This window comes from Delphinapterus leucas, chromosome 6 (assembly GCF_059928025.1).
Source record: "Delphinapterus leucas isolate spDelLeu-1000000601 "Yukka" chromosome 6, BTC_Dleu_Yukka2, whole genome shotgun sequence".
NCBI lineage: Eukaryota > Metazoa > Chordata > Mammalia > Artiodactyla > Monodontidae > Delphinapterus > Delphinapterus leucas.
Genome location: NC_143134.1, coordinates 14,702,670 through 14,716,094, shown reverse-complemented (window position 1 = coordinate 14,716,094; position 13,425 = coordinate 14,702,670). Strand labels below are relative to the sequence as shown.

The window sequence follows — 13,425 nt, the reverse complement described above, 5'->3', positions numbered from 1 at the left end:
ACATATTTTGGATGTATTTCTACATACGATTTTAGTCTTAGTATATGATATTGTCTTTCCAATCTTTCAGTTCATTTAAACCCCATAAATTATGCATTCATAGCAACATTTTTATATAGAGGAAGACTAGTTGAATTTATATTCACTTTAATCAGTTTCTCATCATTTCTTTGTGGGTTTTTTTTTTGTTTTTGTTTTTGTTTTTTTTTGCGGTACGCGGGCCTCTCACTGCTGTGGCCTTTCCCGTTGCGGAGCACAGGCTCCGGACGCGCAGGCTCAGCGGCCATGGCTCACGGGCCCAGCCGCTCCGCGGCATGTGGGATCTTCCCGGACCAGGGCTCGAACCCGTGTCCCCTGCATTGGCAGGCGGACTCTCAACCACTGCACCACCAGGGAAGGCCCTCTCATCATTTCTGTTTGCATTTTGGAACAGGATTCTGTGGCTTTTTTTTTTTTTTTCTGTCTTTCTGAAGTAAATTGATTAGAAGTCCACTTTATAAATGTTCAAGATTAAGCTGTGTATTTTTCTTTAATGACTTTCTTTCATCTTCAGTTTTGAAAGATTATATTACTGAGTACACTATTCAGAGTTCACTGTAATTTTCTCTTAGTATTTTGAGTAAATTGACCCATTATATTGTGAATTTCATTATTGATGTTGAGAAGTCTGCTGCCAGTCTAAGTATTTTCCAGTATAGGTGATAAGTACTTACTGTACATATGCCATACAATTAATCTAACTAAAGTCTATAATTAAATGATTTTTAGAATATTCACACAGTTGCACAACATCATCACAAATATTTTTGGACATTTATCACTCCCTAGCATCCATGTCACTCCCTGCTTCCCCTCAACTAGGAATCTACTTTCTGTCTCCATAGGTTTGTCTGATGTGGACATTTTCTATAAATGGAATCATATAATACATGGTCTTTGGTAACTGGCCTCTTTAGTGTAATATTTCATTCATGTTGTAGCATGTGTCAGTACTCCATTCCTTTTTGATGAATGAATAAATGAAATGTGATATTCCACACAATGAAATATTATTTGGCAATAGAAAGGTGATTTTTTTAAAAGGTATTTTCTTTTCCTTTGCTATTCTGCAGTTTTCATATAATGTCTTCATATAAACTTATTTTTACATACCTTTATTGATATATTTTGAGTTCTCTGAATCTGAGCATTAGTTTCTTATGTTTGTTCTGAAAATCCTTGTCATTTCCTCTGACTATTGGCTTTCTCTACTCTAATTCATCCTTCTTGGATCCTAATTAGATGCAGATTACTTGAGGTTTTTCCATTTTATCCTTAAAGACTCAGCTTTTAAAACATTTTTCTTTCTCCCTTTCTCCCACTATTTTAATCTGGGATATTTCTTTAGCTGTACATTCTGTTCAATTCTCATTTCAACTGATTCTTATATGCTTTACATATTCATTAAACTTTTAATTTCAACAATTATATTTTCATTTCATTTATTATTCTATTCGATTATTTAAAAACTATCTCTGGTATTATAGCTTCCTATTATCAACTTTATCTTTTATTTCTTTAAATACATTTTACATGTTTATTTCCTATTCTTGATCTGGTATTTCCATTGAAGTCCATGTCTGCTCATGTCTGGTTTCTTTTGTCTTTAGTTAAAATATTGTCATTGTTATGAGCTCATATTTGTTTGAACCTAATCTATGATAATATTGATGGTCTAATTAATTAATCCTCAGTCACAAGTTCTGTTTTTCTACCTTGTGGTGGCCCAAGGCTCAGTCACCCAGTTTAGGCATTTGTGTTTGTTTATCATTCCTTTGGCTTTAGCTCACTCTTATTTTTGCTACTCTTTTTGTCTTTGAAGAATCCTCTTCTTGTCTTGTAAGACAGCAATACTTTTAAGAAGTATATATAGTTTGTACCTTCATCCAGAAAATAATTTGCAGTCATAGGGCCCCATATATATATATATATATATATATATATATAAATTATAATAATTAAGATTCAGCCAAATTCCTATATTAATCATACAAAAATCTAGTGGTTACTGGATTTTCTGTCCAATATTTTACAGGACACATTTTATTATGGCTCCAATGTTTGCCCAGCTAAATTTTATTTCATTTTGAAAATGAAGCCCAATTAGATTTTCCTCAGGAAGTCTTCCCCAACCACTCCACCTTGGTCCCTATTAGCTAGCCCTTCTTTGTGTTTTCCTAGCTTGCTGTACATGCCTCCAACATAGCAATTATAATGTGAAAAAAATTATCTGTTTACAGGCTATCTTCTACAATATAGTGAGCAATTGGAGAGCAGAGATTATCTTTCACTATTGTATTATCAACACTAAACTAAATTCCAGGTTGGCAATATATGATAAAATAAGCATTTGCTGCATAATGCTAAATAACTTTGAGAATAATATTGATCTTTTAATATTTGAATAAATTCTGTTGAGTTTTTAGCTAAAAAAATATAATCTATCTCAACTTTTCAATATACATGTGCTCCAATATATGTATATACCATTAGGTAATCACATCTTACTTTTTACAGACAGTAAATGATTAATGATATACTGGGGCAAAATTTATATCAAGATAAAAATCACATGACTTGCAAATAAATTTCCAATAATTTAATAAGGTTAAGTACCACTTCCTAACAATAGCTTCAACAGTATCATCAATAACTTTAAAAATAGGGGTAGAAACTGAATTCTTTAACCTGGGAAAGAGCATCTTTTTCAGAAGATTAATTAGTATACTGAATGTTGAATTCGTAAAACCATTCTCATTAAATCAAATTATAAATAAGAAAGGCAGTGATAATTGCCACTACAAACCCCATTTTAGATGAAAATTTTTACAATCAACTGGAAAGCATTCAAGTGGTCCAGAAAAAATACTGTACTTGGTAGTTATTGTTGTGCCGTTTTGTGATGATTATTTTTACAGTGCCATTTTCAAAGAGTCTTGTTTTAGACATATTACCTTCTGATTATATGCCTGGCACATTCTATTTTAGAAATACTTTATACTCCTAATTCTTGCTCAGATTTATTGAGACATAAAGCAAAAAAATATATTTGGTTATTGAAAATAAATGAACACATTTCAGTTTTTCACAAATTGTGTAATTCCATAGGCACTAGACCCTTTTCAATCACATGAAAAAGTATTTGTGTAAGAAAAGTGCATCATATAGCCACTGGAATGATGATTAAGAGGATTACCAGGAAATGCATAAAATACATTAAGTGAAATGAAGGATGCATAGAGCAGGTATGATAAATTTCAACTGTGTGAAAATGTGTAGGAAGAAAAGAAAACAAAGGTATTAAGGTATCAACAGTGGCAGCATTGTAGATACATATTTTCTTCGATCTGTAACAATACAATGTAAAAACACCTGCCCACAACAACAAAATAATAATTTGGCAGCAGGTTTTAAAGAGGCAGAGGGGGCAGGAGTGCTGCGGCGCAGGTTTGTGAGTGAAGGGGAGGAGGAGAGAGGGAGGGAAAGAGAGGGAGACAGAGACCCAGAAACAGAAAGGAATAGAGAAGGAAGGAGGAGAGGAAAGGGCAGAAAAGTGCAGAAATGAGGGAGTGAGAAGGGAGGGAGAAAAGGAAGGGGGAAGGGGTTGGGGGTAGGCTTAGCTACTGGATTAGAAATTGCCTGAAAACACTAAGGAATTTAAAAATTAACTGAATTATGAACCAAAGAAAAGAGAAGTACTTAACTTTCTTTGTTAACTTTAGGTGATTCTTTCTACTTTTTTTCTAATTGGTCATTTCAGTTCATTTCTAGCAATCCTATGCTTCCCTGTAAGGCAAAAGATGACACTAATATTCTATATGTCATTTTAGCTGATACATAGGGTTGTGCTCTCTACTAAATTTGGTCTCCCACCAGGGTACCCCTAAGGACACATGACAATGTGGCAACAATTTGATTTAATCTGGGAACACTTAGTTTTAGTGCTTGCAATTTCCCATCAGTGAGCATGTTGATCAGTAAATCCCCAAATTCCTTACCAAAAGACCCCACCATAAACCAGAATCTGCATTAGTTTATAAAATGTTTGGTTTGCATACAAGACAATCATGAGTGTCAGTATATTATGCAGTCAGTATATCGTTAAAACGCTGAGATCAGAACTTGTGGTCTGGATTATAGCTCTTTCATTTATTAGCTCTGTAATCCCATTGAAGTTACTTAATGTGTCTTTGTTCCTTTCTCCACATCTGTGAAGCTAAGCACACATAATAATCACACCTGCCTCACAGATTTGCTATGAGAATAGTAGAAGTAACCCATGAAGCACCTAGTATAACATCTGGCACAAAGTGAAACGTGAACAGCTGTATTTGCTATGAGGGAAAAGGGCCTTATATACTCAAACAAACAAATTTAAAATGTATATGTATGTATGTTTATATATAAAGAGGGAGGAGGGGCAATTGATTAAAGACAAAATATAAAAATACAGAAATGTTGAAATACAGAAGTCAACGATAAGCTTATCATAATAGTTCTGCAAATTTTCAAAAATATTATTCACCAGATTTCAACATTACAATTATCTGTCCCATATTCTTCTATGGCAAATTCAACTATCTCAGATTCAAATCAAAATGCCCCTAGTACTTCAAAACTAATTTAGAAACAGAAAATGCAAGCAAATTTCTATCTAATATGGCTTCTAATTTTGGGGGTCTAACATTTAATGAGTGTGGTTCTAAGTACTTTATGTGGATCAATCCAACGTTCACAAGAACTCTATCAGAGGATGTGCTGTTATAACCATCCCTATTTCACAGTTGAACAAACAAGGTGCAGGGAGATTAGAAAGCTATTCACTGTGAGAGCTGACATTTGATCCCAAGAAGACTTACTTCTGAGCCTGGTATATTATAATCATTATAATATTCGCCTAATAGAATTATTATTTATTTGTACCTCATAATGTAAGAATTTCAAATACTAGGTCAGAAAATTTAGTGTGGTTCTTCTTTTACTATGTGACATACAGATGGAATTTAAACCACATATTAATGGATATTTATTTTCGAATCCAAACACGATATATAATTTTACTTGGTCAACAAAATATTTTCCTACACAATTAATTTAAAGTGATTAGAATAGCGTGATACACTCTATTCTAATAATAATAATAAAATTTGACTTCCAAAATGTCAAAATTAGTCTTTCTATATTATGAAATAATTACATTTCTATCACTGTTGTACAAGATTAATAATACACTTATATAACATTTAAAATAACTCATTGTGTAACATGCAAAATGATGAAAAAATAAAATTAACTTCTGAAGGGTTTGCAAAAATGTATATTACTACAAAAGAAGTTTCTAGGGAAAAAGAATCATTAATGTCTCTGTTCTAAAATATAATGATTCCATACACGTAAATGTCAGTTCAGCTGCCTTATAAGATTTATGAATGAATTCAATACATGGGTAGATTTTAGAAATGTGGGATACAAATATTGACTTCATTCTCATGATGTATTATCTCATATTCATTCTTCTTCTTTTTTTACTCACATATAAGCTTTCTACATTTTCACCCTTATAGAAGCATAGCCAGGGCGAATAGGGAAGATTCCTTTAATAAAACACTTACACCTGAAACTAACACAATACTGTTAATAAAAATAATAAATAAATAAATAAACAAATAAATAAAACAGAAACCTCCCCCCAAAACAAACAAACAAACAAAAACACTTAGTCTTTAAGTATGTCCAAGGAATGACTGAATTTTTAAACTGGCTTTAGTAAGTCCACTTGACATTTTTTTTCATATGCTGCATAAACATCCATTTGTCTCTGTTTTGCAAAGCTCTTTCCTTCTTTGGTCCATGGCCTTTTATTATAAGCAAGCTATTTCAACTTGAGTTACAAGGACTTTTTTTAGAGTGGTATTATTTGAATGTTTTTTATACCCTTTTCTTTGCACATTTTCACTTATGATCAGGATTCAGAAATAATATAATCGGTTGCTGAGCACAGATGGGGTACATTGGCTATGAGGTGAGCTTAAAATTAAAAGTTTATTTTTGAAAAGCTGAATTTGTTTGATAGGGAAGCTTCCCATTACAATGTTCATTTGCAGGCAGGTCAAAACCCAAATTGTGAGGACTGTTGAAACCTAAGTTTCTGGGTTTTCAGGAAATGGTCATTTTTCAGTTTTCCTTTGAACCTTGGCTCTAAACCAAAGACCTCAACATGTTAGTAAACAAAGATAGTCCTGGTTATTCACAAAAAGAGCACAATGGATACAGGATAACATTCGGCCTTGGTGACAGATGACAGTTGATATTTTCCTTGTGTGATTTAGAAACAGAAACTGAAGGCTACTTGATGTCTTTTTTCAGCTTCTTCTTGGAGCAAAAAGCGTTCCTGGTAGATCTGAGATTGTGTCTATAAAGTTTATCAGTAAACCAATCACATAAAGATGGGGAGAGTCTACCAAATTTTATCACATAGACTACAGCTTAAAAGGACTTTTTATTTTAGCATCACAGAGTGTTCTCAATCAATAAATTCATTACAGCATAAAAATACTTCACCTTTAAAAATATGTCTTAAGAATCAGTCCAAAAGGAAATTCTTTACGAGTCAGTTATTTTTCCTGGCAAGTATCATTATAACTTGTCTTGCTTTAGTCCTCCCTAGAGGTCAGGCAGAGAGAAACTGACTTTAGTCCAATCATTGGACTAAATGTGTTTGGTGGTAGTTAGGGTGGATGCACAGATTACAGGACAGCGAGGGATGCAGGAACTGGCCACCAGCCATGGAGCTGTGCTTCTTGGGGCTCTGAACCCTAGTCTAGGAGAGGATGACCCGTCCTTGTCTGGTAGAAGCTTGTTCATGTATCCCCGTTTATAAGTTCTGCAGATCCTCGAGGCTGGTGAGATTTCCACATTATTGTGAGCTTTGTGGTAGAAAGCTGAAGTGACCTCTGCTCCATTGTCACTTTGGAAAATACATGGGGCACCTAGAAAGCGGAAAAAACACTATCTGGTATGTAACCTTAGTTACAGTTAGAAGACAGGGATCTCAGTGCACAACTAATGATCAAGGCCACATATACATTTGTAACATTCACTACAAACTCTGAATCTGACCTCCTTGCAAGATAACCAATCTACGGGTCTGATATTACGGAAGCATTCTTTGTGATTGCTTGGTCACTGTATTCTGACTACTGGTAATTTGGTATTCAAGGAATGAAAAAATAGACGAAAACTGATATTCAGTTTCTCTGAATATCTCCAGCCCTGGCTATTTTTTGTGGAAATGAAGCTTTCTTAAAATGTTCACTTATACTTATAATGAAGTCTGCATGTTTATTTGCTCGTTTCAAAAGTCTAAGGGGAAAATTGTATTTGTAAAGTCATAGATAGTACTTATACTCATATACTGTGTAAAAATACCACACATACACGTAGCTGTCAATTTTTGTCACTCTATACATTAGTCCGGAAATCGTGAGCAAGACTTTGAAATCATTGATTCTTCTTTTAACTTAATTATGAAAGGTCTAATTGGGAAATCTCTTAAGTCAAATCTTAAAGGATTTGTCACTTTGGAAAACACATGGGACACCTAGCAAAAGGTTTCATCCCTTATTTGAAAACCACCTTTTATTTTTACCAAATCACCAATTTCATAGAACTTACATATTATACTAAAGATGAGAAAATGTGCCTTTATTGTAAAGAAGTACATATGTTCATTTTTAGAAAATAGACAGCTTTCAAGAAAATTTCACTAAATGCATTCTGGATGCTAATGGATACCTACTAAAAGAAATGGTTCTAGAAAATAAATGCAAATCCAAAAATATTTTATTCTGAGTGTTTAATAGCAATCCAATGTTTTATTCGGACAAGCCAGGAGAGTAAAATTCTAATGGAACAGCAAAATACAAGCATGATAAAATTGTGCTCTTCTGTGGCCTTTTCTTTGGAGGCATATAGATCACAAAAAACCTGGGCAAATCCTCAGAACTAGAATGACTCTTGGTGGTAACAAGTGAGGATTGAGGGGTATGGAAAGCTCACAAGGATGTCAGTGGCTTTGTCTATAATTCAGAGCAGCCCAAAGACCAACACATACAAGTCTAAATATTTTAAACCAGGCTTTTTTCACCCTTTCTTTCTTTTGTCACAGGATTACAGAGTGAATATCTTTCTTCGTCAGAAATGGAACGATCCTCGACTTGCATATAGTGAATATCCTGATGACTCCTTAGACCTAGACCCTTCCATGTTGGACTCCATTTGGAAACCTGATTTGTTCTTTGCCAATGAAAAGGGAGCCAACTTTCATGAAGTTACTACAGACAACAAATTGTTACGAATTTTCAAGAATGGGAATGTTCTTTATTCAATAAGGTGAGCCACAGGCTTAAATCCCTGATTTCAGTGAAACAGAGTAGCAGGTTTTTTTTAGTTTTTAGTGAGTGTTTTAAAATTTTTGAGTAAGTGCTTTCATTGTTCCACTTAAGTTCCCACTATACCATTTCCCAAATATATTTAATCAACAATAAGACACCAAGTTCCAGATCCAAGAACTATATGAGTAACTCTTGGAAATCCACTTTTTTAACAAATGGCCCAGGTTCTTACATCAGCCAAGTTAGTGGGTGGTTTAAAGGCAAATTGAACGTAGCCTGAATCATATGTTGTGATTGTATTTTTATGTATGCATACTTCCTTTAAATATTTATACGTGAAGAAATATTTAAGTTTTCTTGTCTGGGATTCATTTCCCATAAATTATTTATCAGGTGTATGTATTTTTTAAGATGCCCTTGAGCTTCTGTGGTAATCCTTTAGAAAAAGCTCTTATTTACATTTTAGTTATTTATTATACATTTCTCAGAAGACCATGTAGCCTTTTAAAGCTAATATCAAAACATAACAATAATACCAAAATATAAACACCAAAAAATAACATTTCTTGACAGTTGAACTTTAGAACTCATTTAGCTTTGGCTGTTCATTTAATAGCAAACAGGTATAGATTCAGTAAATAGCTACACTAATCTACTTGATGACTTGTGTGCCATCTGAAAACTATTCTAAACATTCTAAAATAAAATGGTTATCTTAAATTTTCCATAATTATTTTTATCACTTAGTTCAATTTAAAAAAAAACCAGGAAGTTAGGACGAGAATTCATGTCATATTTCTTAGAGGAGACAATATGCTTTATTTATTGTAATAGGCAACTGCTTCAAAAATATTTGTATCATCAGTAACATGTTTTAAAGGTATCAAGGTAAACTTAATATTGGAGCTGTAGCCTGAATATTAATTCCTTAGATTTTACCTCTCTATTTTCCCTTTTGTTAACTTTTCTTCTCATCAGGAATGGGTATATTTGATTTTGAGTTCATCTGCTCAATATCAGGGATGGTTGCTATTTTTGCCAGGTAATAGTATAAAATAGAAATAACAGGAATGAAAATTTAATCTTAGTAGCTTAGTGATTTTGAAAACATTTTTCTACAAAGTGGTTTTGTAAATAATGCTGATATCTTTATCCCAGTATATTATATCTGTTTTGCATATTTTTCTATTCCATGTGAACAAATTTCCTTTCAATACATTTATCATTTCTTAAGAATGACAAGGTGACATCACTCTGTTGTGAATTGACACTTTCATCAGATTTCTGAAAACTAGCTAATATGTGTTAATATAATCCTGAATCATTAATTGTTGCATAATACATAAAGGAAGATTTCAGGTCTCATTCACTAATTAAGCCCTGTGCTCCCATATGAATGAATAGCTTAGTGGTGAATCCTAGGTCTAAGCAAGAGAATTTTGAACCTTTTTGGAAAATTACTAAAAAGCATAAGTATCAAAAGATAGTGGGAAGATGGAGCAGATATAGTTTTCCCTATTTCTTCTGCCAAATACAACTGAAAACCCTAGACACAATGTATATCACAAACTTGGGGAGACTCCCAATGGTAGTCATAATAACATTGACTGAGTAAGGACCTTGGAACCCAAGAAACAACATGGAAGTGAATGCGTGGGATAATTTTTTCTTTATAAATCTTAGACTGGGATATGAACTGGACTTCTACCTCTACCTGGAAGGAATAAGGTAGCACCCACACCCCCTTGCCCTGACAGAGCAGTGTCAGAGAAAACCAGTGCAAACAGAAAGTTTAAATAAGATCCAGAGTCTCATAAAATATTATAAACATGTCTAGGCTTCAACCAAATGTCATTCACCATACAAAGAACCAGAAAGTCCTGAAACTGAATGAAAAAAGACAATCAACAGATGCCAACAACAAAATGATGAGGTTGTTAAAATTATCGACAGACATTAAAATGGCCATGACAAAAATGATTCAGTGAACACTTACAAATATGCTTGAAACCAATAAAAAAAAAATAGAAAGCCTCAGCAAAGAAATAGAAGGTATAAAGTGGAACCAAATAAAAATTTTAGGACTGAAAAATACAATAATTAAAATAAAAACCTAGTGGATGGGCTCAGTAGAAAAATGGAGAGGACAAAGATTCAGTGAACTCTAAGAATAGTAAAAAAAATTACCCACTCTGAACAACAGAGAAATGATAGATTGGGGGCCAAGGGAGGACAGAGCCTCAGGGACCTCAGGCAGTATAACAAAAGTCTAACAATCAGATGGAGAGGGAGAATAGGGTATAGAGCTACAAAAAATACTAGAGGAATTAATGACTGAAACTTGCATATACATTTTGCAAAAGGCATAAACCTGCAGATTCAAGATATTGAATTAAATCCCAAAGATATTCATACCAAGTCACATCATACACAAACTTCTGAAAACTAAATAAAAATCCTGCAAACATCCAGAGAATAACAACAGCTTATCTGTAGGGGAAAAATAGTTGAAATGAAAAAAATTTTCTCATCAGAAATGACAAAAACCAGAAAGAAGTGACATATTTTTCAAGTGCTGAAAGAAAGGAATTGTCATCCTAGGATCTTGTGCCCAGTGAAAATATCCTTCAGGAATGAAGGGGAAATTGAGACCTTCTTGGATAAAGGAAAACTAAGAGAATTTGTTACAAGTAGAACTCCCCTGAAAGTATAGCTAAAGGAAGTTTTCTAAACAGAAAGGAAATAATAAAAGAAGAAACGTTGGAACGTCAAGAAGGAAGAAAGGAAACTGTCATCAGAAATATGAGCAAATATAATAGACTTTTCTTCTCCTCTTAAGTTTTCTAAATTATATTTGACAGTTGAAGCAAAAATTATAACATTGATGTAAGGGAAAATGAAAAATAAATAATAAAACATTTTTTATAAACATATTGGCAGAAATTAACAAGATGTAATAGTCAGCATTGTCTAATACCCTTTTGTAGGCATATGACTTGAAATTAACTGTTTGGGAAGATGATTTCTTAGTATATATAAAAATATAAAATACGCTTATCCTTCACCTCAACAATTCTGCTTCTAGGAATTTACATTACTTATGTGTTCACGTGTACACAAGACACATTTACAAAGATGCCCGCTGCACCACTGAAATAGCAACAAAAGAAAAGACCCTATGTATTCACAAATGAGAACAAGACAGAACACAATGATAGCCCAACATCAAGGGTCTGCGTGAGATAGACCTAAATGTATTCATAAGAAAAAGCCTCCAAAATATCTTTAAGGTTAGAAATGTTTCATGCTTATTTTTGTTTAAAACATTCTATATATTTAAGCCTAAAAGTGTATGGAAAGATACACGTATATCTAATTCCATACAAGAAGTGCAGAAGGATGCCCACAATTGGTTAAGAATAACCAGTTATGGAAATGAGCTGTAAAACTTGGGTAGAAATAAAGATGAACTATAGATTTCACTATATGTAAGTTAATGTTGTTTGACTTTTTCAGTAAGAGTTATATATTACTTATGAATTAAATATATATGTTTTAAGAGACAGAGGCTTTTAACCTGAAGTCACGACCCTTGACTCCTCTGTGATGTGGATTTCTGATGGCTATCAGGGGATCCATGCCAGGTGTAAACAAAGCAAATTTACCTCTTTTCCTGCTAATTTGAAAATTAACTTTGTGAAAGGTATAATTTATTTTTAATTGTAAGGTACCTTTTCATTTCAGACAGATTTTGGGTGTCATAGGTTGCAAGAACATATCACCAGGTAGCGTGAAATAATCATTCTGCAAAATAATAATGTCTAGAAGATTTCCATTGATAGAATTGAAATACAATGTGTGTGTGTATTCTATTGTATCCTATATGATTATGGCTATTTAGCTGTTTATATCAAGTCATTGGACTTGGAAAATGGTGCCATCCATTATGAATTTCCCACGTTTCTTCTAATATTTTGAGAAAAGTTATAGAATAATTCAGAATTGCATTTTTCATCTTTCAGTATGAGTTCAGATGAAACTGATGATGTCTCTTGGCCCCTGGTTTTTGTTTGCTCTATCCTGACTCACATGATCAAAGACTAAATTCATTTTTTTGTGAGTTGTTTTTGGAAATCTCACAGGACTTTGAAATTTTCAAATGGCAAACAGTTTCTTTGTTAACAGAAGTTGTGCTAGGAAAAAAAAATCTTGTTCAGTTTACAAATGGAGCATCTGTGATGTTTCATGAGAGATCTGCTTTCCTGCCTGTTCAAAGAAAGAAGCAAAATATCCTGGCAAACCTGACTTATTGAACTTATCCATTTCTCACTACTTCCTTCTTTTTTTTTTGTACATGTTTATTTCTTCATTTTCTCTGCCTTAAAATTCTTCATATTTCCTAGCACCTTGGTGACAGCATTTTAGCTTAATCTGTGATTACTTGAACTACCATTAGGAGGCCAGTTTACTTCAATTGATAATCATCTGGAGACAGTATAATTTGTAATTATACTTTTTGAAATCTCTTTCCTCCTTTTAAAATTTTTTTCTAATTATTTTTTAAATTAATTTTTATTGGAGTACGGTTGCTTTACAATGTTGTGTTAGCCTCCACTGAACAACAAAATGTATCAGCCGTACACATACAGATATCCCCTCCCTTTTGGACTTCCCTCCCTAGTGCACCTAGTGCACTAGGTGAGTTCCCTGTGCTATGCAGTGTATTCCCATCAGTTGTCCATTTTATACATAGTATCAATAATGGATATGTGTCAATCCCAGTCTCCTAATTCCTCCCACCCCACCCCTTTCCCCCTTGGTATCCATACATTTGTTCTCTGCGTCTGTGTCTCTATTTCTGCCTTGCAAATCGGTTCATCTATACCATTTTTCTAGATTCCACATATATGCATTAATATACGATATTTGCTTTTCTCTTTCTGACTTACTTCACTCTGTATGACACTCTCTATGTCCATCCACATCTCTCCAA

At 33.4% G+C, this 13,425-nt stretch overlaps 1 protein-coding gene across 1 annotated transcript in view; it reads left to right on the top strand.

The window, feature by feature from the left end:
- GLRA3 (glycine receptor alpha 3) overlaps positions 1 to 13,425 on the top strand; it is a 157,210-nt gene that overhangs the window by 83,476 nt on the left and 60,309 nt on the right. The window contains exon 4 of the mRNA XM_089912733.1: positions 8,207 to 8,430. Within this exon, the coding sequence (XP_089768859.1) occupies positions 8,207 to 8,430 (224 nt within the window). The remainder of the gene's footprint in view (positions 1 to 8,206; positions 8,431 to 13,425) is intronic.